This window comes from Nesoenas mayeri (assembly GCF_963082525.1).
Source record: "Nesoenas mayeri genome assembly, chromosome: 14".
NCBI classification, from domain to species: domain Eukaryota; kingdom Metazoa; phylum Chordata; class Aves; order Columbiformes; family Columbidae; genus Nesoenas; species Nesoenas mayeri.
Genome location: NC_137556.1, coordinates 2,486,889 through 2,513,215, shown reverse-complemented (window position 1 = coordinate 2,513,215; position 26,327 = coordinate 2,486,889). Strand labels below are relative to the sequence as shown.

Sequence of the window (26,327 nt, the reverse complement as noted above, 5' to 3'; positions counted from 1 at the left end):
GCCTGCATAGCGCCCTGGATCAGCACAGAGAGGACCTGTTAAATATCTGTGTGTGTATTTTTCTGTATCTTTTTTTCCACCAGGAGGATGTTGAAGGTAACACTTGTCGTAAAGCAGGGAAGGATCAGGGGATCGTCCCGTGGCACGGACAGGGATAGGGAGCAAAGTACAGCCCTTAACCAGAGCGCAATGCCTATGGCTGTACCAGCACAGGGAGCTACAGGGACCCTGTTCTCAGCAGCCACTCCTCCTTTGTGTCACAATCCTCACGGCTCTGCTACATACCTGGACTAAGCAACATGACCTACAACCTTTGACTATGACCCTGAGCCTCAGGGAAAGGCAAATCATGTTGTGCGGTCAGATTTCCTTTGCCGGTACCGCGCCACGCTTCACTTCTCTCCCTGGTTACTGCCGCATTGCTTTTTAATTCCCTGTATGGATGGAAAAAGTGTCTATCAAGGTCCATCTCCCCAGCACAGAGAACCATAGTAGCCACTGTATGCCATGAAGCTTGGCCAGAGCACCCCCAGCTGCATGGCTGGGCTGCCAGCACGGCCACGGGAATGAAAGACTTGGGGGACGCGGGGAGGAGGGCAGGTTAGAGCACACGGTGCGAAGGCAGAGCTGCCTCCTCCAACAGCCACCAGCTGGGATGTGTGGGATCTCAATTATTATCTTTTGTTTCTTTTTTTTTTAAGCCAGCCTCATGTAAAACTATAAATTAATCTGCTAATTAAATAGGTGAGAGACCAGGGAACCTCTAGCTGTGCAAGCAGAGGAGCCGCTATGGCTTCTTCCGTAGGTAATTGGAAGGGATCCAGCCCTCCCAGCACGGCCCCCCAGTCAGGACCTTGCAAAACCACCAGCCACTGCTGTTCTTCTCACGAACTTCAAACAAAGTCCCTTCTTTAAAGCTGTTGGTTTCCTCATCACCTTCAAAATCCGCCACTGCCACATAGAGAGCATCCCTGGAGATGTCCAGACTGGGGACAGGGGCTGAGGTCCTCTCCTTGGCTTCCCCTCTCTCCACCGGCTTAGATATGACCTTTGGGCTTATGCTGCCTTTCGCTTTGGCTTCGTCTTGGATGGAGGCAGCGAGGAACGGCTTGGCTTTCGGAGGAACCAGCATGGGCCTCCCTGGCACTGGGGATGACCTGATTTCAGGTGCTTCCTGTGCCGGGGCCCTGAGCTCTGCCATGGGGCCAGAGGCGGGAGCCCCTGTTTTCTTGGGAGGGGGGGGTCTGCGGGGTGGCACAACAGGGCGCTGCGGCGGGGGGTCCCTGGCACCGGGGGTGTTTGCTGGGCCCAGGGGAGATTTGGGCAGCACCTCTTTCATGGCGTGGCTGTCCACCTTGGGCAGGGGTTTGCTCTCCACGCTCGGTCGCTCCTGAAACCTTCCAGAAGCCTCTGAAGAGACCATGGCATTAGCCAAGGAACTTTTGCCGGCAGCAGTGTCCTGCTCAGAAGGTTTCTCCGGGCACTTTGCAGGTCTGAGCTTGCTCCGCAGGCTGCAAATGTCAAGTTTATCATCAGCTGGGGCTGGGTCAGTCCGGGGGGCTGCAGCAGGTTTTGGCCTGATCTGCGGTCTTGACTTCAAGAATGGATTCTGGGCAATGGGCTCAGGTTTTTCCTCCACGGGCTCAGCTTTTGGCTTGGTTGGCTTGACAATGGGCCGCAGGTTTGGCTTCTTCACCTCCTTGGCTGACACTTTGTGTCCGCATTCCAGCCCCATTTCGTTTTTCAGCTGGAAGAGTTTACCCTTCTCCGGTTTCAGCTCGGGCTTCTTGCTGTCCTTTGGGGCCACCGATTGCTTGGGTGGGATCATGGGCAAAATCATGCCTGGGGGCTTGGGGGGAGGCCTCTGCCTCTCCAGTAACTCGCCTTCTGATTTAATGATGGACTCCTTCCTGGGTGGCAGGCTGGGCTTCTCCTCCGCGTCGCGGTCCAGGATCTCCTCGTAGCCACTGGTGAGGGCCAGGTCCCCGCTCTCGGGAGCCTCCTTCCCCTTCCAGTCTTTGGCCCACTTCCCACCGCAGTCCGTACCATTAGGAGGAGCCTCTGGCAGGGGACGGCACGGTCCCGTCACCTCCTCGCCGGTGCTGCTGTCAGCCGTGGCGTCGCCGAGCCGGAGCTGGGCCATCTCGTTGGGGAGCGGGGCCAGGAAATTCGGCCTCGACGCGTTGCTGGTTTTCTTGTACTTATCGATGAACGTGGCGGGGGCCCAGCCTTCCTTCTCCTCAATCTGAATGTACCACCAGCCGCTCAGGTTCTTCTCAATAACCTGCCGAGGGGAAAGGAAACCTCAGATATCCACACAGGAGCCTCCTCTGCACTAAAGGGGATGCTTGCTGGCTCTGACATGATGTCAGGGTGGCATGTGGACCCAGCACCTCCCTGTCCTGGTAATCAAAGGCAATGTAATCACAGGACTGGCCTCCCAGCAGGAGGGGAACCTGCTAATGACCTCTGCCAGGAAAGGAGACCTGCGTGCCATGGGATTGAGGAAAGACACAGCAACATCACGGAGCTGTGGCTGAACCGTCACCATCCCGCCCAGGAGCCAGGACCAGGATGCCGGGTGCTGGCGGTGGCCACTGTGCGGCACTGTTGGAGTGATCAACCGGCAGCGATGCTGCACGGACCAGCAACCGTCCAGCCTCTGTGTGCTCCAGAGACAGGGCTGGGACCTGGGAGGAGCTGACTGGGGCAGCTGTAAAAGAAAAATCCTCTTAGAGAGGCACAATTTACATTTTGAAAAGCAAAATCCCATCTGCAAGAGGGATTCTGCCAGAAAAAGTGGGTGTGCCAGAAGAGCAATGCTTGGAAGGGCTTTTAACTTCACACCTGGCCTAATTAAGTAAAAAAAACGCCATCTCTACCCCCATTTGTGGTGTGGTTTTAATTTCCATTAGCTCAGACAACACAGCAGCCAAATACCTGGGGTACAGGAGGCCACCGAGAGCACCAGGGACTCCGAAGTCTCATGAGCTCATATGGGTTTCTCTCCCAGTCCAGGAAAGCTTTGGGATGTTAACAATCCACGGAGGCAATGAGATGCACCACCATGCCCAGTTCCAACCCAAAAAGCCGTGGTGAGCAGATCTTCCCTGCCTGGCAAGGGAGCTCCTGCCTGAAACAGGCCCCAGGGCAAAGGGAGTCAGGAATGCTGTGCTGACATGAAGATGCAAGAAGGGAAGACGACAGTCTCACCTCTACTTTCATTCCTGCCTGGAAGCTGATGCCGTCAGGGATGGTGGTCTGGAAGTCAGCGATGGTGTAATATTCCTCTTCCACTTGAGGAGGGACAGGAGGTTTAGGCAGGTTCAAACCACGTGGCTATGACAAGAAAAGAGAAAATCCACCAGTGTGTTTCTGCACGAGGTGTGACGGAACATCCGCATGACCCACCAGCCTGCGGGGACACCAGCCAGCACGGCCAGGCCAGGTTGACCAGCTGTGTCCATGCTGGTCCCTCACCAACACAAACCAGCAAACTGTTTCCAAACTGTTTCTGCTCAGCACCAGAGCTCTCGCTGACAGCAGAATCACCCTCCCTCTGCAGCCTCCCACAGCAACCCAGCCTACTGAGACAGACTGGCCAAAAGTTCATTGAAAGACCACATGCAAAGAGAGGAGATGTAAGGCAGCAGGGGACAGCAAGCGTGCTCCAGCCTTGACCAAGAGCAGAGCCCATGGCACAGGGGCAAGATCCCAGGCGAAGAAGAACCAGCGACCAGAGGTCCTTACAGCGCTCCACTCTAAATCCCTTTGCCACTGCTGCTCTCTCACATCAGCTGGCACTTACTATGGTGAGGTCTCGGCGAGGAGGGGGTCTCTGCCTCATCTTTGGTGACTCTGTGGGGAAAGAATTTCAGATGCTCTTGAGTTTCTGGCATTTGGTTGCACGTGTGTTCAGAAAAGACGAGTGCAAAAGAAAACAGAAAGGCTAGGACCAAGCCTGACCCATGAGCACAGAAAGCAAAGGAGGAACCTGTCTGCCTGCTGCCCTGATGGTATGGGTCACCCAGGTTTTGAAGGCACCCCAGCTTTGCACCATCAGGTGCTGCTGTGGTCACCATGTGAAATTGGTCTTTAATTGCAGGCCTGACCCAAAAGACCTGACCTGCAGAGGGGTTAAAATGCCCCAGCTTCTGAGAGAAGAGCATCTCCAGCTGAATCTGCAGGCTGGGAAGGGTCCTCATCACATTTGCTGATGCTCAGCAGACCCCTGGGCAGCACCGTGCCTGCGCAATGCCACCTCCAGACCTTGCGGCAGAGCTCACAGCGCCTGCAAGCCTTCTGCCGCCCTCAAGACTGCCTTACGTCGCCCAAGAGCCTGCAGGAAAGGCTGTGCTCACACCCCGGCCACCACTGGCCTCCTCCCAGCTGGTCACTTACTGCGTCGGATGTCAGCATTGGGCAGGGGGCGGCTGTCGAATCTCCCATCCCTTTGGCCAGCGAGCCCGTCCTTCTCTCGGCTCACCACGACCTGCTGCCGGGAGATGCCATCCAGATCCAAGGCACACGAATGAGCGGAGGAGCCTGACCCCAGCTTCTGCGAGAACATCTCTCCATTCCCCTTTTTGAGGTAGGAGGCGGGGGCCCAGCCTTCCTGGCCCTGGTACCTGCGGTGACAACACAGCAGCATCACTGCACAAACCCCCGTGCAGCACCGGTGACATGAGCCCTTCCCAGAGGACTGACCCGCTGCGCTCGAGCGGCACCGAGCCACCAGACATCCTGCGCCAGAGCTGGCCAAAGGTACTGCATGACCTGGGCAAAACGAGCTTGCCCAGTGTCAAACTCTATGGCCCGTGGGCACTTGGCGAGCTCCAGTCGCCACCAACGCTCCCGTGCACGCCGGCTGCGGCCAGCGGGCCGAGGGCTGGGAACGATGCGAAGCCCAATTTCCTTTTGACCTCAGCAATGGAACCAGTTCAGGAATGAAGCGCACTGGCATGGGAAGCAGAGGGGAAAACCAGAGGGCTGCTGCTGGAATTGATGTATCTGTTGTCTGGAGAAAGCATAAGCCCTCTTGCCTGCGTTGGCAGCACAGATCCCTCCCCTGCTCTGAATTTGCACCGTTTAGGAGAGAAACCAGCCCCGTGATCTGACTGAGAAACCACATCGGCAGAGTGTCCCTGCCATGCTGGAGGGTCCTGCGCCAGTGTCAGGAGCCCTCCCCGCTGGCTGGGCTGCAGACGCTACGCTGAGATGGCACCAGCTACTGAGCTTGTATTTGCCTTTAGAGCTCCCGTGGCAGCTCCTCTGCCTCTCCTAAAAAGTCAATGGACGCTTTTCTGGGGCTTTGTTGCTGCCAAGACCACAGGTTCAATGTAAGGCTAAGAAAATTGCAGCATGTGCTCCCACCCTGCTCAAGTCTGGCCATTTGCTAGACCACAGATGAGAGAAAATGAGCTTCCAGGAGAAAAGAAGTACCAGCTTGGGACGATTTGGTGTCTTTGGTCTCAGCACACTCTGCACAGAGCAGAGCTGGCCAGAACAATCTTACTTCTCCACAAGAGCCTCCTAACACAGCCAGAGGGTGCAGCCTGCCTCCAGGACACTCGCTGGTTTTCCTATCAGCAGCACACGATGTAACAGAAACGTTCACACCGGTTCCCTTTGCACTGCTGGGGCATGTGATGCTGTGATGCAGTCTGCCTCCCAGCACAGGAAATCAGGGGATTTTAAAGATGTTTAACCACAGCTGAGCTTGGCCGAAGCCCTGAGTGTCAAGTAGCCTTAGTTTTAGGGATGGAGAGCAAAGAGTTCTGGTACTCTGCCCTTCCCAACACTCGTCTTTGGAATGAACATCTCATGTGCATCAGGTCTTTGCATTGCACAGCCCCAGCTGCTGTGCTGGGGAAGAGGAAGAGGTAGGGATGGTACCTGATTTTCCACCAGCCCTCCAGGTTCTTCTGGATCACCTCCACCACGGCCCCCCGGTCCAGGTTCATTTCATCCTGGTCTCTGGCGGTGTACGGGTAAATAACGGTGTACTTCTCCTCTGTCGGAAAGAAAGCGCCGTTTCACAGAGATACTCTTTATGGAAACCTGGGCTCAGATGAACGATGGTTAAATGCTTTATATAAATGATAATTCTTGTTGTAATACAGGTGCAAACACACAGAGATACACAACCATTCAGAAGAGAAATGCCAGTGAAATATATTTCAAAACACACTCAGCTGCATTTTGAAGTGTAAGCTTTGGTGAGCTAGTCTGGCCCAAAAAGTTGTCTAAACCAGTTCCTCCTCTCCCTTAGGACTAAAGACTATCTTATATACAGCAGCTCTCTTTTCACCTGCTCTTCACAGAAGCCCTTCCACTCATCCATTTCAGTTCATATTTCTTCCTTGGAGCCTTCAAAGAAGAATTGTCTTCTATACAGGGAAAGAAATCCCACAGACATCAGGAAGTGACCCCACACACACCAACGTGCTCTCACACACAGCTCTCAAACCATTCTACAACAGCAGCTCTAACGTGAACTTTCCCATTCAACAGTTTGGTCCCCCAAGACATTGGTCTAAGCCAGGTGGTGAGCCTAGAGGAGAGTCTGATGTCCTGTTCACTAGACTAAATGACGGTAAGCAGGGACATGGATGCTCTTCCTTTCAAGAGGAAGGGGAAACATCTTAACAGCCATGCGGACAACATGTCAAACAGGTCTGTCCGTCCATCCATCCATCCATCCATCCATCCATCACTCCCTCTCCCGCACCTTGTTTTGTCCTCTCTGGAAGAAACCCAGGAAAGTAATTGCCTGAGCTTAAGCAGTGCCACAAGAGCATGACGGTCATTTTGGCTTTCAAAACCCACACCTCTGGATATTTATATATCCCCACCATGCAGGTTTCCTGGATTTGCCTTGTTGGAAGAGCACAGCTCTTGAAGGGCCTGATTTCCCACTCCCTTCATGCAAATGAGTCAAAGCAGAAAATGTCCTGTCACGTCCAGCAAAACCAAGCTGGCTCTTCTCCTCCTGACCCCATCTGAGCCACCAACCCCCACGGCATGGCTCAGGATTTAGTTACTCTTACAAGAACTAAGGCAGCAGCTGCAAAAAGTCTGCATACTTGTCTTGGGGGAAAGCAGAAACTTCATTCTCTGTACCCAAAACAAGCCTGAAAAAGTGAGAAGGAGCAGCTGATAGAAGAAAGAGAGGTGGACATGAGTGGATGCAATGGAAGGCTGAGGAGCACGTACAGCACACATTGAGGACTGACACAAGCAGGATTCGTGACATGCAGAGCAACCAAACATGCAGGCAACAAGGCTCCAAGCACAAAACACGGGCAGCCAAACAAGTCTCTGTGTAGTCCACCTTGACCCCATCCACTGGTGTACAAGTCCCCAAGAGTCCGACGGCAGCCAACGTGCCTGGGCAGAGACCAGTATCTCCGTGGGACTGGGAAGAGCATGTTGGGGAAGCAGGAGAAGGACAAGAGAGGACATAAGGAGGCAGCACTTCAGGTCCAAGAAGAGACAGGGCTGACACCAGAGAGTGGCACCGAGACTGTACTCACCTGGGGCCCTCTGAGGGTCCTCCCCAGTCTGAGCCCCCCTCCCAGCTCCATGTCCCCAGGCCAGGGGCTGAGCCAGCTACAGCTTTGAGCATACAGTGATCAACAAGAGGGATGTGCTCTCCAGGGGCACGTCAGATCTGCTCTAAGCAAATCTGAAAACCTTGCTGTTTTCCTAATGTGAGCTTGTGTATGCTCTTTGTTCCACATGGGTTTAGGAGACATATGAACTGTCCTAGGACCTGAGCTTTGCTCCTCCGCCAGCCCAGCTAAAACTGCTCCCTGGGGCTTAGAGGAGGCACTGGGATGGCAGGGCTGAGTGTTCCAAGGAAGTGACACCTTCAGCCCCTTTGTGGGGGAGAAGAAAGGCCCACAGAGACACCGCCAGCACCCAGCTGGCCCACTCCTGCTGCAGCACTGGGCAGGCAGGACCATTACAGACATGACCCCACAGCACACGTGGGTCTGTCCCCTGCCCAGGTCGGGGAGCACTGTGCAGTCCTGCCAGCAGCTCAGCACAGCTCAGCACAAAGAACCTGGGGCAGATGTCTCCAGCGCCCTCTCACCTTCATCAGGCTGCATTGAGAACTCATCCTGGACACCATCCTGGGCCTCCAGGCAGGTCGCTGGCACCCAACCTTGCTCCTCCGACGTGCTCACGAACCACCAGCCTGAGAAGACAACAGGAGGCAGCTCAGCCAAGGGCTCCCAAGGGCAGAAAACTGCCTCCCTCCCTCCAAACCATGAGCCTGGGTAGCTTTGCTCCCCTTGCTGCCTCCATGGGAAGCTGGGGTGACCCCAGAGCAGCAGAGCCAAGTGCTACCCAAAAGGGACCACAGACAGTGGCATGGGAGAATCACCGCTGAACGCACCTGAACGTACAGCTCCCTCCCCAGGAGAGGCTCTGAGATCGGAATGGCTCCACAAACAGGAGAGGCTCTGAGATCGGAATGGCTCCACAAACGGGAGAGGCTCTGAGATCTGAATGGCTCCACAAACGGGAGAGGCTCTGAGATCTGAATGGCTCCACAAACGGGAGAGGCTCTGAGAACTGAATGGCTCCACCAGCCACTGCATTTGTGTTCCTTCCTTCATGGTTCATTTTCCCTCCGCCTGGGTCAGCAAGCCCAGGCTAATTAGCAAAGATGAATACACTGTCTGCAAATCAATACCTGACTCCTGCTGCGCCCCCAACTTCGTTACATTTGTGGAAACGGCAGATTTTAAAAGCTAGAAGCAAATGCAGGATTAAAGCGAGCTCTCCCAGAGGAAACCCAGCCAACCCCATAGCGGACACAAGCAATTCCGGGCCACCCTGGGTGTCCAATCAAAATAAACACATGCTCCTCAGTTATTAAAAGCACAAGCTATTTGTGAAAGAAATAATGGCTAAATATTCTCCTCAGAACCTCACCAGTGAGTCGTTTAAAAAGACAATTAGATTGTCAGGGAGGCAATCAGCAGCTACCTGCACCAAAGGGAAAACCAGAGCTGACGTTTGATAAATAAATTATTCGCCACAGCTTTTGCGCTGGCTGTGCTAATAGGTTTCCCTTGCTTCAGGGTTGCTTTTATTTTCCCCATTCTCAAACATAGCTGCTGGTGCAATTAATCCTCCGGGGACCAGGTTTCCAGATTTTTAAAATCTATTTTCATTATATAACTTTAAACCCCTCTAAGCAACTCCTATTGACTTCTATTAAATTCCCCTTTACAACACAGTCCAGAAGTTGGACCCTCAGCTTGATCCCTTTGCAGAGGTTAAGAGCAAGTGGAAGTTCTGCGGCCGCCGTGTTGGAGGCAGGAATTGCGAATGCACAATGGGGGCTTTCATGGGCATCCCAAGAGTGTCCCCCACTGTCAATAAGCAAGCCTGCCAACTCCAGGAATGGCTTTTGTCCTCAGGACCCATTGGCTGAGTTTTTCAGCCCAAAGAAGCGCAGAGTAGAGACTGCAAAAGACGGATGGTGCCTGGTAATCAGACCCTTCATTAGCAACAGCCCTGAAGTCTTGTCCATGTTCACACAGCCTGCAGCTGCTTCCTCCACATCCCACCTCAGCTGGCCATGCAAGGACATCCCTGTGAGATGCCTGGAGGCTGTTTCACTTAAGGTCTTATTAAGAAAACACTGACAATACAGGATTATTATAACCCACCCCTGCTTTGCAACGCAGAGTAGACCCAAAGCCCTCTGCCAAGCCAAACTCTCTGTACCTGATTCATTCTTCTCGATGATATCCACCAGCTGGCCCACGCACAGGCTGATCTCGGAGCTCTCCTGCTTCTGGTAGTTCGCCACCACCACGTACTGCTCCAGCACCAAGGGGTCGGCCGATGCAGAGTCAGCTCCTGCACAGGGGGGACAAGAACCAGCCCACGTGCCGGGGTCAGCGCCAGCTCCCGAGAGCACGGGTCACCGCTCCCGAGCAGCTGCTGGCCTGCGAGCAGCTCCAGGACATCCTGGGGACCCCAGCGTGAGAGACGTGAGCCAGAAACTTGGGCAGAGCGAGGAGGAGAGGGACCGAACCAGCAGCCAGGTGAGAAGGTGAGATGGGTACAGCCAGCTGAGACCTTGCACTTGCCACCCACCTTCCTGCTCACAGAGCCGTCCAAACAACTCCACCACCGCCACGGATGCGCACAGCAGCTTGGCTCCTGCTGTTGGAGATTGAGGGGGCTCAGGGCAGGCTCCTGTGCACTGGCACCAGCTGCCCCAATGCACAGACCAGCTCAGACCCCAACTCAATGCACACAACCTGCAGTAAGTTTTGCTGGTCCTGGCTAAACAACCCAGCCACCCAGGCAGAGGGGTGTTTGTAGGACAGAGCCGCATCCCCCAGTCATCATCGCCCTTCAGTATTTCAGTCACCTTATAAATTGCCAGCAGAGTTTGCTCTCTCTATTATTTGCTCCACTAACTCTGCTCAGCTCCTCCTGCTGGAGACGCCAATTTCATGTCAGAAAAGAAAACAAACAAACAAACAAGGAACATCCCAAAGAGGAGCAAAGGGGCAGGATCCACTGTAGGCAAAGCTTTCCTTTGGCCAGAAAGGGGCTGGGCACCCAGAGGAGAGCCGGGCACGGCGGCAGTGGCTGCGCAGAGCCCGGGCTGGCTGGAGGTGGCACTGTGGGCTAAGGGGACACCTGTTCTGCCAGGGGACCCACAGGGAGGCGCAGCAGGGCAAGGCTGGCTGACATTTTGCAAAACATTTTCATTTAGGAGAGTGTTCTGGCTACAGATGCACCCCCTTCGTTTAGTGTTGCTGCAGAGGCTTCCACTCACATCTATTTTTCCTTTGAAACGTGGTCCCAAGGTTGTCACTACCCTAACAAGCAAAGCCACCCTTTTCCCACGCGTGCACAGAGGCTTGACGTGTATAGGGACACATGAAGTGACGCAGGGCTTTGCAGGCCCCAGGAGCAGACTCTGCCTGTGCTCAGCACCCACTCCAGCCCACCCAGCCCCACTGAGCAGGGTCTGCTTGGGCTCAGCCTCCTGCAAAACCAGCCGCAAGACATTCAGCGACCCAGAGCACCAGCAGCATTTGCTCCCTCTGCCTCCAAAAGCCTCAGAGGAGCAAAATGTGCCAGAAACTCTTGCCCATGACTCCCGAACCAGCAGCCCGAACCCCAAGACCCGGCTGTCGCCTCCAACACAACATTTTGCCTTGCAGCTTCAGTTTTGAGCTCCTCACAACAAGAAAGACCTTGAGGTGTGAGTTGAGAGAAGGGAACAGAGCTGGGGAAGGGGCTGGAGCACAAGTGTGATGGGGAGCGGCTGAGGGACCTGGGGGTTCAGCTGGAGAACAGGAGCTGAGGGGAGACCTTCTGATCTCTGAACTGCCTGAAAGGAGCTTGGAGCCAGGGGGGTGTTAGTCTCTTCTCCCAAGTAGCAAGTGATAGGATGAGAGGAAATGGCTCCAAGTTGCACCAGGTGGGGGTTAGATGGGATAATACGAAACATTTCTTCACTGAAAGGGGTGTCAGACATTGGAACACGCTGCCCAGGGAAGGAGTTGAATCACCACCCCAGGAGATGTTTAAAAGATGCCTAGATGAGGTTATTAGGAACAAGGTTTAGTGACAGTGTTGGGTTAATGGCTGGATTCTATGATCCTGAGGGTCTTTTCCAACCAAAAGAATTCTATGAGCACACTATTATATCATCCCGTTCTCCCCAAGCGTGGTAAGAACTAATTAATATTTGCCAAGTGCTTTAGAAAGGGGATAATGTTAATTATTATAGCACGAGGGATACAGAAGAATCACAAACTGGTCATGGATGTTCAGTGGAATTTACAGGGGCTGTGCCCTGTATCCTGAGCAGAGAGGCTCAAGATTTGGGTTGGGGCAGAAATCCCATCTGGCCCATCTCCCTATCGGCTACAGCACAGCAGACACATGGGACAATTACCTCCCAGCCTCTGAAGGGTTTGAGAAAGAAATGCCATAGAGAGTTAGGGCTCCTTGGGACAGAAAGGCAGAATGCAGCAAAGACAAATTCAAGCCATATATCAGGAAGTTTCTATGGGCAAGTGCACCTACACTGCAAGAGGATCCAGCGGCTCCCCCATCACCTGAGAGTTCTCGGCCTGACAAAAGATCTTTCCAACAGGGAAACCTATTGCAGGGCACAATCCTGCCATGACCAGAACAAGAAGGATGAGTGGAGGCGGACAAGATCTAGCAGGTCTTCAGCAATCCTAAAATGCTCTGCTTCCCTGCAGAGAAGTTCTCCTGTGCCCAAGGCAACAACCCCTCAAACTGGTTCTGAGAAAGAAAAGACTGTGACAAAGCTTTACATGAACAACGTATCTTCCAGACAGTCTTATTTAAAGGAAGAGCAGGCAAACTGCCCGTGCTGTTCTGCTATAAACAGCACTCTGCAGAGCTCCAGGTGAGCTGGCCCAGTGCAGCGGATCTGTTACCACTAATGAAAGCTTCCTCCACACCAAAACCCAGAGGTGGGGCACCAGGCAATTAAAAATAGCCCTCTATAAGTGAACGGTGGATGCTAGGACTACCTGTTCTGCTAGCTCAATTAAAGGTTTGCGCTTAAAGCAATCAGAGGATCTTCCTAGCCCCTGAGAGAAGAATAACAGCTATAGGAAGAGATAAGTACTCTTCTTTCTGCCTCCCTTGCTATGATTACACCCATTGCTCTGAGGTTATTTGTAGTTTCAGCAGGCAATTCTGGATCCTCCAACCTACCTATTAAACCAGCAACAGAAGTGGTAAACCGAGCTTGCAGGAAGAAGTAGGAGTTAATTTCAGGAGCGTCTTCACCTGGCATAATTGCCCTCAACCACAAAAATACACCCTGAAGTTAACAACAGAACATCCTATTTATGGGCAGACTTGTTTTCTTAAAAATAGCAATGACATAAACCTTCCCATCTCAGATGAGAGACAGCACTAAAGCTCTGCAGCTGGAGGGGCTCGGGGGACCATTCATCCAGAGCCCCCAATAGAGTGAGTTTTGCAGGCAGCTGTAGGCGGGAGCACAGACTGTGTCACCTCAACACCCCTCCCTTGTGACCCTGCTCATGCAACTTATGGCAGTGCCATCTCTCAGGCCAAAAACCTCTCCACATCCTATTTCAGCAGAATCTCCATCCAGCAAGGACTCAGACCTTCCTTCTCAAAGACCCTCATGCTATTTTCATGCCTTCTGCGGCTCCAGCAGCTGATATATGCCCTCTCTAATCCACAGACTGATGGCTCTTTCCCTCCTCTCTCTGGGGAGCTCAGATAACCACTAAACCACACAACCTATGAGGCCTTTCAAAGGTGATCCCATCTCTTGAGGAGCAGGGGTTAGAGCATCACAGATCCAACCATCCACCCAAAGGGTTCCAGCTGGTGCAATCATGAAGCAGAACGTCCCGCTGCATTGGGAGACTTCCAGCCTCGCGCTGACCACCACGCAGCTCAGACCCTCCTCTGGACCTGGGAAATCGTGCATCCCCATCCTCCTGGCTGCAGACCAAGCCCTGCCCTTCGCCCAGGATGTGTGAGCCAGCCCCCAGGAGCCACCAGCGGAGCTGAACCCACAGCCAAGTGCCCATCCCGAGCCCGCCACACCTCCTGTCCACCGCTGCCCCACGTCCACCAGCCACCACAGAAAGCTATGGGTGATGTGACAGCTTCTTGCAAGGGGCTTTGCCCACCCAGCCCGAGCAGGTGTCCCTCCCGGCGAAAAGCAAAGCGAGAGCAAGGTCCAGGTAGCGAGCGGCTGTTACTACCTCTCTGCAGGAAAGAGGCCGTTCTCTGGATAAACCCTGATGGAGGAACAAAATGACGGGAGAAAAGGCATGAGGCGGGGAGGGAAACGAACTTGGATGTGGCAGCAATGGTGGCAAGGACTCGATTAACGAGCAAACAGGGCGGCCAGTGCAGCGCAGAGAGCTGCAGGTGTCTGTCCCACCTTTGGGAGCACCGCGGGGGGACCTGAGGTCGGGACCTGGAGGCTGCAGTGAAACCTCAGGTGGACGGAGAGGGCACACTGTGTCGGGGAGCCCTGTGGGGGGCACAGCCAGAGGCTGGCTTGCCAGGGGGCCAGACCCATGCCCCATTCCAAGAAAACACAGTTGTGGGTAAAAGGAGGAGCTGGTGGAACTGGCGGAGACGAAAGGAGTCCTTACCAGACCTCTTCTTTCCAATGGGCTCCCTGAAAAAGAGAAGGAAGAGCGTCAGCAAAGGGATGGAGCAGTTGGGTTGTTGGCCAAGTGACAAACCCACCCAGGAGAGCATAGCAATGATGGCCCTAGTGGGGCCACTGACCTCCCTCAAGCAGCCCATGGGCGACATGGGCCATCACCAGCCTTTCAAACAGCCTGTTTCTCCCCTCATTTAGTAACTTAATGCTTTCGTCTTTCCTGGGGGGAGGCTTGGTTCCCGGCCTGGCCTCCTTGGTGCCTTGGTCTGACAGCCATGACTCCCACCATGTCACTTGGCAAAGGCAGGCAAATTGCGATGATCTGGCAGCAGAGCCAGGAGCAGGGGAAGCCCAAAACCCCAAAACTGCTCCCAGCACGGACGACAGATCCCACAGAAGTGGGCACCACTTCATAGACAGTCAAAGAGGGAAATACTGAAGTTCCTCTGTGCCCTGCACCTCTCTCACGGCCAAGGATGGGGAGTGGCTGGGGAAGGGGCAAACCCCAAAACTAAACAAGTCATGAAGGTGTTGTAGAGAGGACGAACACCAGGGCTGTGCAGTAGAAGAAGTGCCACCAGCACAGAGCAAGCAGGAGCTATTGGTGGCTACAAGGAGGCAATGAGGTAGCTCCAGCCAAAGTCCTCCCACTATGGCCAGCACTGGCCACACTGCTGATGAGATGAGTTAGAAAACACAGGTCCTGGGTCCCTTCTCTTACACGAATTTTCCCAAGAAATAGGGTTGCTGAACAGCCTCAAACCCACGGCATAAACCCAACCTTCTTCAGGCACAATGAAATGTGGGGCACTTCATGATCCAAAACCAAGCACCAAACCAAAGAAAATACGGCCAAGACAAGCTTCAAAAAATCATGGGTAACAAACCAAGACAACCAAACAGCCTGAAAACCAAACAAATGCACCAACCCCGTTCCCAGCCCAACCACAGTGGCCCATGTTGTCACAAAAAGGCTCTCAACACTTTAACGTAATGCTCCACCATGGCCTTGCAATGCTGCTGCAGCACAGGGTGGTGGAAACCTGCGCCATGATCACTTCCAGAGGAGCTTTGCCCGCTCCTCAGGCTCACACACATGACAGATCAAGACCAACTGGCCAAGATGTAATATTCTGGTGCCAGAAGATACGCACTGATCCTTGTCACCTCCAGCAAGAATAACAAGCACAGAGCAGGCTCTGGAGCTTCCAAGGAGCCGAACATTCACCTCATGGTAAGGGGACTTTCCTGAGGCTGCAGAGCTGTTGGCTGCTACTTGGAAAGGCAACTGGATCAGCCCAGATGGACCTCAGGAGCCCCTTCGTCTGCTTACCAAGTCCACTGGCAAAACAACCTTTCCCCTCTCCCAGCTTTGTTTTCAGGCCAAGCAAAGAAATCCCTCCATGCTCGGCAAGAAAGCCAGCCAGAGCTGGGCTGCGCTTTGTTCTCGTTCAAGCTTATCTGCGTTTTCAGTCCATAATGACTGCAGACATTGTATTCCCCTGGAGCGATGGGTGACTCTGCCCACCACCCTGGCAACACATCCTGTTCCTAATGCCTGAACCTCCCGGTGCCTCCCTCTCTTTGCACCTTAAACCTGTGGTACTCATCCACATAGTTCTCAATAAAATTAAATAAAATGCAAGAAAGACAGACTAGAAACAAATGGGACATTGTTATCTAGAAACTGGGGGCTACCTGTCAAGTTCAGAAACCACAGCACTGTGCAAAGAGCTGAACACCATCTCCCAGGTGCAGAGAACATTGAAGGAATCCACTGGACAGAACAACCCAAAGACATTTCTAAGCAGAAACTGCACTGCTGAGCTAAATCAGAATTTATCAATATGCCCCATCCAATTCACCCCATCTCAGCGGTGCGGTGGGGAAGTGAGGTGAAGCAAGGCCAGATGAGCATGCTGGGCATGGCACCCTCGTGCTGACGGGAGGGTGCTGATGGAAATAACTGTTCTTTTTCCCCTGCCATCTGCTAAACCCATTACTGCAACTCATCCTCCTGTTTCCTTTCACCGCTCCTCGGTCTGAGTGAGGGGGCAAGGAAAGACCTGCGATTTCACTTTGCTGCTGGCACAGACACAAAGAGCTGCAGGTCTGAAGACCAGCTGCACCAGCCCACCGCCTCAGAGGGGACGAGAGCTCAGACAAGACAGGAAACAGCAATAAACTCCCGGCAGCATCTCCTCCTCCTCCATTCCCCATGGAGCAGAGAAAAGCACAAAGCAGAGCCTGCATGCACAGCCTCCTGGAAACCGGTGGCTCCAGAAGAGGAGAAGAAGAAAAGGCCACTCTGCCTTCCACTGTGAAACTCATTTAGCTCCCACCTCCGCAACGGCCAGGCCGTGCACATGAACCAGGCAGTCACAGCACAGTTACACAGCACCGATCCACAGCTGTGACCGTGTGCCGCCAACCAGCCCCACAAAGCTTCCCAGGCGGTAAAACCCAGGACCAGTTCTCCAGCTGCTTCTCAGGACTTTCCCAGCTCCTGGTCGGCAACACTGAAGATAAGAGCTCCTGTGTGACCAGAGTGTCACTTAGAGCACAGTCTCAAGGTGTAGTGGCCTCAGTTCACCATCCTTCAATAACCCACTGCAATCCTGAAAGGAAACTCTTACACATAGAACACTAATTAACACTCTCCACAGAACTTTTTCTTTTGGGAAAAGAGAATCAGGTTTCTCAAGCCTCTTCGCTAGTATATCAGACAGCATCCCTCTGGATGCAGTGATGGGAAGGAGATGGGAGCACAGGCATGTGACAAGGGCTTGAGGCAAAGCTAACAGAACAGAGACTGGCTGCTCTTCAGCAACATGTAGGTGAGCTGTTGAACTGCTCACTGTAGGATATTGTGGACACTGAAAGTCTTAATGGACTTACACGAAGCAAGAGAGGGACAGTGAAGCACCAGCAAAAGGAAGACAAGTCCAGCAGCTGCAGAGCCAGCCACACAGGAGCCACAATCAACACGCAACATGAGATGGATCTGAGGTCACCATTCCAAGAAAACACCTCCCACACAAAAAACCCTTGCTCTTGTAAAAAAATATCCTTCTGTAATACAGTAATGCCTTCAAAATAGCTATGAGGAGGTAGTTTATCTTCTAAGTATTCAGCGAGCTTGGAGATGTTAGAGGTTTTAGCAAAGTTTATGCAGATGAGACATACTGAGAACTGGGGTACAACAGAGTTCTTGTTTGGGAGAACTGATAGTTCGCAAATGCTCCACTGAGCGCTGAATGGAGCCCCTGTCCCCCGCACGGCAGTGCCGGTGCTACCCCTGTTTCACCACTGGAGAGTCGCCCAAGCTGAACCTTTGGTTTCAGAAAGCTTCCCCGTTAGCACCGAAAATCAAATACACTGTCCACGCAAAGAGCTTGCACTGACACAAAGTGTATTTTTGCAGATTGGCTTCAAGCCCTGTGATACTTCTAACCTGCTGTCACCCAGGAAAGACAGCTATCAGTCAAGAGGGAGGGAGATCACTATTTTGGAGCTGAGATCTGGCCCAGGCTCCTGGGGAATCTGCACGTAGGGACCAGGAGAACTGCAAAACAAACAAGTCATTATACAAGCTGCCATTTGTCTGGATAGCAGGACGTGGCTCAAAAGCCACAAGCGTCCTTATCCAAACCAACATCCATCAGCTCAGGGATCTCTAGTTTACCAGCAAAAGCTCCCGGAATGGCTTCCTAGAAGGGGCAGCTACTCCATCAGGAATGCAAGCCTCCCCTTTATCTATTAAATCCCCTGTCATCTGGCCCACAACTTCACGTCCCTATTACCCCCCAAACACCACACAAGGGTGACAAAGAAAACTTCTGCTCCTGGCACAGCCCAACGACAAAGAAAGGCAAGCACACAAAGAACTATGGGGAAGCAGGAGGAGAAGAGACTTGCTTCTGGAAGACACTGGCTATGAGTTTGCACTTCTCATTTATGGAAACAAGGGAAAGGAGTAGATTTGCTCCCCGTTGCAATGATGGAAACCTGCTTCTCTCCAGCATCCTCTTCTGGTGCTTTGGACCAAACAGAAATCTTTCACCCGCTGATGGCTGTGAGCATGACAGCTCTCAGCAGGACCTTTCCATCAGCCCACACGGGAAACAAGCTGGTGCAGTCAGGTCCCATCACGCCTGAGTCTCATTTTAGCCTAGTTCTCCCTGCTCTGATTTATTGGAGCTGGTGCCCGCCTGGAGTCCCTGTCAGTCTGTGTGAGGGAAGCAATCCATTACTGCCACTGCCACCCCCACCCAACCACACATGGCCAGGGCTTCAATTAATAGAATAACGATGGGCTGCTGAGGCTGCTGCAGGCATAACCTCGTTAGCGGCGTACGCTTTCCTCATCTGGTCGGGTCCCAGCTCGTTATCATGCACCTCCCAGGCTGGATGGCACAGGCAGCCCACAGCCATCACAGCCCTTTGCTGATTCAGCAGAGCTGAGATTCAGCCCCATGTGGGACCTGGGTCCTGCCGTCCCCCTTGTCCCACCAGCGGCGCTTCCCCTGGCATGCAGCAGCAGCAGTGGGGATGTTCCCCCTCTGCTTGGTCCTCCACACCAGCGATGAAAACATCTGCAGCAGCAGAGCTGAACTGCCCTTCAAACACCCCCAAGTCCTCGCCCTTTAGCCAAGGGCCGTTTGGGAGAAATAGCAGGAATGCAAGCTGGGGATGCGAGCTCTGAGGCTGCCCGCATGTACAGAAAGGAAGGAAGGGAATAATTAAACGCTGTCCCAGGCTTTGGCTGCCGTGAGCAGCCCTACTGCAAGTGGGGTTTGCCCAGAGGAGCTGCAATGCTGCAGCCACACGCAGCAGCCAAAGTGACAGGGACATTTTGCTGGTGCCATGGGGGACCAGAGAGCTCCGGCAGGCCAGGCTGGTGGGAGCGGGGAGAAAAGGAGCCATTCTGCAGTAAACTGGGAGCAAGAGGGGAGGAGAGGCAGCCCCCATCCCAGGGGGAGGGCAGCTGCAGGGAAACCTTTGCTGAGAGTGCAAATAAATCTCATCCTTCATGAGGATGAAGATGCTTCAGAGAAGAGGAATTTAGGCCTTTTAAAGGCAACAGGACCTCCTGAAATCGGGTACCTTCATACTGTGAATCCACTACCCCCAGAAGGAGCAAGGAGGGGTGCTTGAGGACATCTTTGGAGCACGTTAAGAGATACTAAACTTGCTCTCCAGGTACCTGTGCCACACTGGAAAAAAAAATCACATTCATAAGCTAAAAGGTTCAAAACAACAAGTTTAAGTGTCTTACGGTGTGCTCAGCTACCAAAAAGAAAATAATGAAAGGTGCTTTAAATGAAAGAGGCTTCTCATGGCTGGGGTACCTCCCGTACAGAGAACAGCAGCACGATGACGGCTCCTTCCCCAGCGCACCCTGCTTGCACACTGTGGACAATTATTCAATAACCACCTAGGATCTTGCTTCACTGTGGAGTTAACCCGGGCTCCCGCGTGTCGCAGAGCCCAAATTCAGCTGGCGAGGAGAGTCAGCAGCTGAATGCCTTGACTCAGCAGTGGCTTTGTGCCCAGCCGTTCAGACTTCCCCAGCCTTATTCCAGAAACACTCCGCTGCCGCTAAAAACAGCTTTACATTGAAAAAGGGTGGATGGGGGGTAAAGGGGATGCACGCAGGAACTTCCCACCTCAACAGCCGAGCATCCCGCTGCTGGGCAGATCTGCTGAGATACATGGGGAGCAGGAATCTGATGATTCCTCTCCTTTGAAATTAGAGTCTTCACAGGGCTTCCATCCAACACCGGGGAGAAAAATCCCACATCCGCACAGATTGCTAACTTTCCAGAAGACTTCTCTTTCTATAACCATTTTTCTTCTCCCTCCACCCCTCGCCACTGCTCTGTGGAGTCACCGCTTCCCAAAAGTAACCAATGTTCGGATTACAGCTCCACTCTGTCCCACCACCAGGCAGCCCCTCGAGGTGGGAGCAATTGCGTTATCCCAGTCCAGAGCTTGCTAGATGGGGATCCACATCACAGAAGCCACTGATCATCAGTGCCACTGGAAACAGCACAGCCTCAATCCGCTCTCCTGTTTGAAGTGGTCGCTCCAGGCAGGAGGACACTGGGAAGTTGGTGGGTGTGTGCGGAGAGGATGGAGAAAGGGTTTCACCTCCCTCTTCCACTCCCCGACAGCTGGAGACTCGTGTCTCAGCTCTGCTTTCAGCTGTGATCTACCACCCAACTGGAAGCGATGGGGGAAAAAGGATGCACAAAGCCAGCATTTGACTCTTTCCCTCTCCGCTCAGTCCTTGTCCATATTTGCGCACGCCAGTGGCAGGGCTGGGGCTTGCAGAGCAGCCGAGAGATGGGGAAAGGCTGGAGAACTCAGGTTGCAGCCCTGGTAGCTCCAGCAACCTCTTTTTCGTTGGTGCTCCCAACACTGGCAAAGGGGCACTGGAGGAGCTGCAGTGCGGGGACGCAGAAGCAAAGCCCTGGCCCAGGGAGAGCTCCCGCGCTGGGGAAAGCAGACAGCACGGGCTGTCCAACCTCCTCTTCCCATTCCCAAACACTGCCAGATCCAAGGACTAAATTCATCCTTTGCAATTGAACTCAGAACTCCACAGACCACAGTCAACTGCGGCTCCTGAAAGTGGTTTCACATTTTGGCGTGGTGCGAGTTGGGTGGACCGTCTACCTGTGCCCCAGAACAAAACAAGCAGAGGGTGCATCCAGCAGCACCCAAAGGCACATCCCTTTCCCGCCACCAGCCCAGGTGTCAGCAGGAGAAGCCAAGGCGAGGGATGGGGAGTTGGAAGGGTCACAGCCACTGCTTGGCTTGGCAACAACGCTGACCAGTCCTTTCTCCATCCCTCATTCCCTCCTGTCAGCCACCAGGCATAAAGAGCTGCTTTTTTTCTCTGTTTTCCCCTCTGTTCACAGCCTGGCTCCCTTTCAAATTCTGGGAGAAAAGTATTTATCTGCCGGATGAATGATGACATCCAGCCAAACCCCAGACACGCCATCACGTCTCATCCAGCCCAGCCGTCTATCACAGCTTCATCTCGTTATTGGTAAGCGGGCATCCTGCCAGCACTCGGGGCTCGGGAAAGGGCTCCCACCAATCTCTCCAGAGGAGAAAGTCAAGGACTTTTATTAATTAGCATTTTGAATTGTGGCTAATAAATACCCCTCTGGCATTCAGGCTGAGATAGGAAACACAACAGAGGTGTCCTTGAGATGCTGTAGCATTTTGCTGCTGGAGGCAAATGGACAAGAGTTACCTCTTAAGTTGTTCTGTGTGCTGCAAGCTCGCAGGCAGCAGGAGGGAGTGTGACCCGGTGCTGGATTCAGTGATGCACCATCCGCTCTCCTATCCGGCACTGCCATCGCCACACTCACAAACACACGGCAATTTTGCACCGAAGGCAATTTTGCACCCGGGAGCTGCTCAGCAGCCCCAAATCGTTCTGCGGGAGGTACCTGAGGATGGACCCACAACACAAGCACATGCTTGGGATTGGACTTCACACTGGTATCTCCGCTCCCCTTGCCTGCTGGACCCAAAGCAGAGGGACAACAAGAGACACGGCACCCATCACGGCTTGGCCAGCCGGCCAGGAGCTACAGCTTCAAACACTGCAGAGCTGCACTGCCCTGGGGCTGACGCTCAGCACCCAAAGTTCTCCACATCTCAATGTGCTCCTTGTTCTACCCACAGCCCCCACCGCACCTGATTTCTGGCTCAGCCTATAAGACAAAATAAAGGTGAGGAAACTGGGTATGAGCCTGAAACTGCCCTTCAATCCACCACGTATGACAGCGCCTCAGCTACAGGCATGTTCAAGCAGCGGCTCCCTTTGCAACGCAGCTCACCACCCTCTCATGCAGGACTCCAAAACTCCTGCAAACGCAGCCCCCCGCATCCCAAACCAGCCCCAGGGGCTGTCCATCCCATGACAAACCCCCACCCAATGTCCTTGCAAGCTCATCTTCTTGTCTGTCTCACTTGCCCCTGCGCGGCTGCCTTTGCTGAGGGATGACCGCCGGGGCGGCAGGTTAAGTGGTGAGCAATAGCTGGGCAGGATGGATGAGAGCACCAGCTGACAGCAAGCAATTAGTTAATGGGCTCCAGGGCTCTCAGACCAATCTCATCCAGTGACTGCAAGTGGCAGGAGGAATGATAACAGGACAAGCAAATAGAGACAGGAGCCCACAGTGGAAAGCAGGGATGGGGGGAAGGGGGAATTAAGAGAGGGAATGAAAAAAAAATGGAAACCTAAGGAGAAGATAAGTCCTCAGGAGCACAAGACTAAGCTGGGGACCTGAAAGGCTCAGTGCTGCTGCTCAGAGCAGAAAAATAAAATCTCTTTATCAGCCTCCACACCCTTCCAACACAGAATTATGTCAAATCAGTTTACTGCCTTTCCTCTTGCAATTAATCAAGCCTCTTTCATTGCTCAACCTTTGGTAGAGCCGCGCATCATGTCACATGCAGCATAAAAAGAGAGAGCAGCATAGCAGGAGATGGAGGTGGCTGCTCAGATTTATGCTGCTTGTGATTAGTATGAGATGGGTGGCTCCTGGCCAAAGTAGCTCATAGTCACAAGACTTATAACCACATCAAGTTGCGTAAGGCACGCGAGATTCCTTGCAAACGTTCCTTGTTTTGCATTGAAAGACTCTGGAATGTTGTTACGGATGGGGCTCATGGACACAGCTACGGGAAAGAGCCTTTCGAAAGAGGCAGAGGTCGTTAGGAACCATGTGAATGAGGCTTTTCAGACTGACCACGTTTCTGAAATCAGCATTTGTGAGTAGAAAGTGGCTCGGGATGAGACCAACATTTCGTGGGCTCCCTGAGAATTGTTTCTACTTTTCCGCTACACCAGGAGCTGTCTGAGTGGGCAGAGGTGCCCATCTCACGCTGCGCAGCCCCCACTCCCTCTCCAAGAAAACCTCCAAATCCCAGACCTGTGACCCATGGGGCAACCACTGATGAATGTCAGACTCTTATGGATACCAGCAAGTTCAAGGCAGTTTGTGTTTCAGCACCACTCCGGTGGTGGCAGCCACTCAACCCACTTACTCTTTGGGGGGTGTCAAGTCGTCCGGTCGTGTCTCAAAGAACTGGAGGACCTCCTCGCACTGGGAGATGTAGGGAGGCAGCTGGATCAGAGCCTGTGGATGAAACAAGAGACACTGGTGATGGGAAGCAGCAGGACTGTGAAAGGAGCCGAGTGAGGACAGGCCCTCAGAGTACAGGGGACCATGCCGTGGCATCAAGCTCAGCACCCAGGTGGTGCCCAGCACACAGGAGTGCAGAGCCAGACTGGGGACAGCTACTGCAAGCACACACTGGAATGGAGCGAGATTCAGACAGCCCCCAGTTACACCCACCGCACCGCCCCAGCTGCAGCTGAAGACTGAAGGAGAATAAGCAGAGACTGCCCAGGCCCTGCTGAGCCCAACTCCAGCCTTTTGGACAGATGTGCCCTCGCAGGGTAAGAGCCACAGGGACATCCACCCCAGCATCCAGCCTCGGCAGGGCTCAGTCTCCCAGCCTTGCTGTGGGCACGGAACCACCGTTCTCAGGAAAGGCTGGGCAGTTTACACGTGGCAGATTCTCAGTGCCATCAGTCCTGACCAGCACAACCCCAAAATGCCCCACTGGGAAACAGCAGCTTGGGAAGAGGCAGGGAGAGAAGCAACAGGAGGCAAAAGCATGGACACACCAGCTTGGCAGGGCAAGGGCTGGAAGGCTGCCACGTGTGCTGTCAAATGGCAGCAGCCAGAAGCTGCCTCTGCTTTTCTCACTCCCCTGTTGCAAAAAGACAGGCTGCAGCGGTGGGGCTTGCAGGGTGAGAGTGAGCATGTCTGGGAGCTGGAGGTAGAGTCTGGGACACCAATATTTGCCGTGGGCCAAAGCTCTTGTAGGTCCTTTCCAGCATGGGCTGCAGCGAGGGCTGGGCAGTCCTGCCCAGGGCTGCCCTGTCCTGCCCTCTGCTCGGGGGGGATGGAGTCACAGATGATGGTGACTGCAAAAAGTAAAGAAACCAACCCATGCAATTGAAAAAATGATGATTTGAAATCAGGGAGCAGTGCTGCAGCTCGATCTGGAGCAGAGGTTTAACCCATTCTCTATATAATTCCCCCTCTTCTCCATTTGCTGTCACAGCAGTCTCGTGACAGCAGTGTGGGCAAACCAAACCTCCGCTCATTGCTGTGTCGGAGACAAAGCCACATCTGCAAAGCCCCGGGGTTACCACACAGATCAGATGTGGCTCCATACTGACCTAATTGCTGGTCCCCAAAAGCCCTTCCAGCCGTTCAGCACAGTCACTCGCTGCCAGCACAGCAGACAGTCAGACCACTAATCACAGGCCAGCTGCGATCCAGATCATGTGAGACACAGGAGAGAGAAAACTACTCACTCCATAGCTTTTGGGTCCAGAGAAGGGCTATTCAAAGACCAAGTTTTGCATGGATGCCATTCCCATGTGGGTACCACTCCCCAGTCCCAGGCATCCCATGATCTACACCATTTCTCCCATGCCAAAACCACTCTGATTTTGTGGCCTGGAGAAGGCTCCGTGTCCTCCGAGAGCAGGGGATGATCCCAGAAAACACCCCATGCTGGAAGGATGAAAGGCAAGACCCACAGCTCATTTCTCAGGACACGGTGGAGGAAGCCCACCTAGAGCTGGTTCAGCTGGCATGGCGGTGGCCAAGTCAAACAGGCCACCCTGCAGTCTAGCTGGCCATGGTCTACAGCAGCTACGGCCACCAAATCAAAAACAGTGGCACAAACAGTGTGATCATCTGTCCCACCTCTGGCTCTGCCACCCAAAGGAGTGAACTGGGGAGGGCCTTCAGAACGCGGCTTCAGCCCATGGTGTTGGAGCCACAGCAAGTCACCTTACCCGCCCTGCTGCCTGCAAGCCTGAGGAGAAAGGTCCTTTACCAGGGACAGATAAGCCTTATTGCATTGAAATCCATTTCCCAGGGCGAGAGAAAGGATTATTCTCTAGCAGCAATCTTTTAGCGGTCCATCCGGTCTCGTTCAGGTAGAGCATCACAGCATCTCAACTTCATCAACCCTCCAACTAACACTTTCTCAAAATCCCTTAGACAAGAGGAAGGCGGTTCCCACACCAGGGGAAAGACCAACAGATACAAAACACAAAGAGAACAAACTGGAGAAATGAGAAGAAATTTAAGGCCTCCGCTCCCCCTCCTTGTCATTCCCGTGGTCATCTGAAGTCTCATTTGGTGACTGGTCACTCTTACCAGTTGCTCTGATTCTTTTGCTCCTTTTCTTGCACCTTACCTTAAATTACCACATTTTTCAGGATGGTGGGACATGGAACAGAACCCTTCAGCACTGCCTTGTGAAAGCAGTGGCTCCCTCCCTTGCTCCTCTAGCCTACTTCCACCCCAAATCTCCCCCAGCTCCCCGAGGATGAAGACATCCTACTTCTCTCACAGGAGATGGCACATAAGCAAAAACTTCCTTACCCAGGGGAAACCTGTTCACAACATATTCACCTAACCCTCCAATCTCACTCAGCAGGGCCAAGCTGGAGGAGATATTCTGTATTTCTGTTCTGCACCACCACTCTCCAAGTACACACGACATCCACCTCCAATGACAGGCATGTCAGTAAGAGCCTGCTGGGACCCTATGGCTGCCATCTGCAGCATGATGTGCCCAGGAGGGACATCTCTCTGCTCCTGCTGACTCCTTGCTCATTCCACATCTCTGCAGCCTTTGGTCCCACATCGACCTCCAGCTCAGCAGCTTTACAGTCAAGCAGCAGCAACTGGAAGTCCAGGCACAGTGTGCGGGTTATTACTTGGTAATGCATTAGCAGGGGGAGGAGATAGAGGCTCTCTAAGTGGGTCATATAACATCAGCCGTTATGTTCCAGTTGTAAAATCAAATGGATTTGTTATATTTTATGCCACTAATGGCCTCATTCTGAAAGAGACAGCTGCAGCATTTTATCACTTCAGGACTTTTTCTTCCCAAAAACGCAAATTTATGGTCGTGTGTGTCTGTATGTAGCTGGCACGTTTCAGTGACTCAGAAGACAGGGCTGGATCATACCTGGCTAAATTCAAGCTGTTACTTGCACCATCAGCCTCCTGCACAC

General features: G+C 53.3%; 1 protein-coding gene across 1 annotated transcript in view; it reads right to left on the bottom strand.

Annotated features, from left to right (window-relative positions):
• Window positions 1-421: 421 nt before the first annotated feature.
• Window positions 422-26,327, bottom strand: part of SH3PXD2B (SH3 and PX domains 2B) — a gene marked incomplete at its 5' end in the record, with an annotated part of 67,441 nt that continues 41,535 nt past the window's right edge. Inside the window, 9 exons of the mRNA XM_080353071.1 lie at window positions 422-2,284; window positions 3,214-3,339; window positions 3,809-3,858; window positions 4,402-4,628; window positions 5,896-6,013; window positions 8,099-8,203; window positions 9,748-9,882; window positions 14,178-14,203; window positions 23,261-23,352. Coding sequence (XP_080209197.1) covers window positions 788-2,284; window positions 3,214-3,339; window positions 3,809-3,858; window positions 4,402-4,628; window positions 5,896-6,013; window positions 8,099-8,203; window positions 9,748-9,882; window positions 14,178-14,203; window positions 23,261-23,352 — 2,376 coding nt within the window. The 3' untranslated portion in view covers window positions 422-787. The remainder of the gene's footprint in view (window positions 2,285-3,213; window positions 3,340-3,808; window positions 3,859-4,401; window positions 4,629-5,895; window positions 6,014-8,098; window positions 8,204-9,747; window positions 9,883-14,177; window positions 14,204-23,260; window positions 23,353-26,327) is intronic.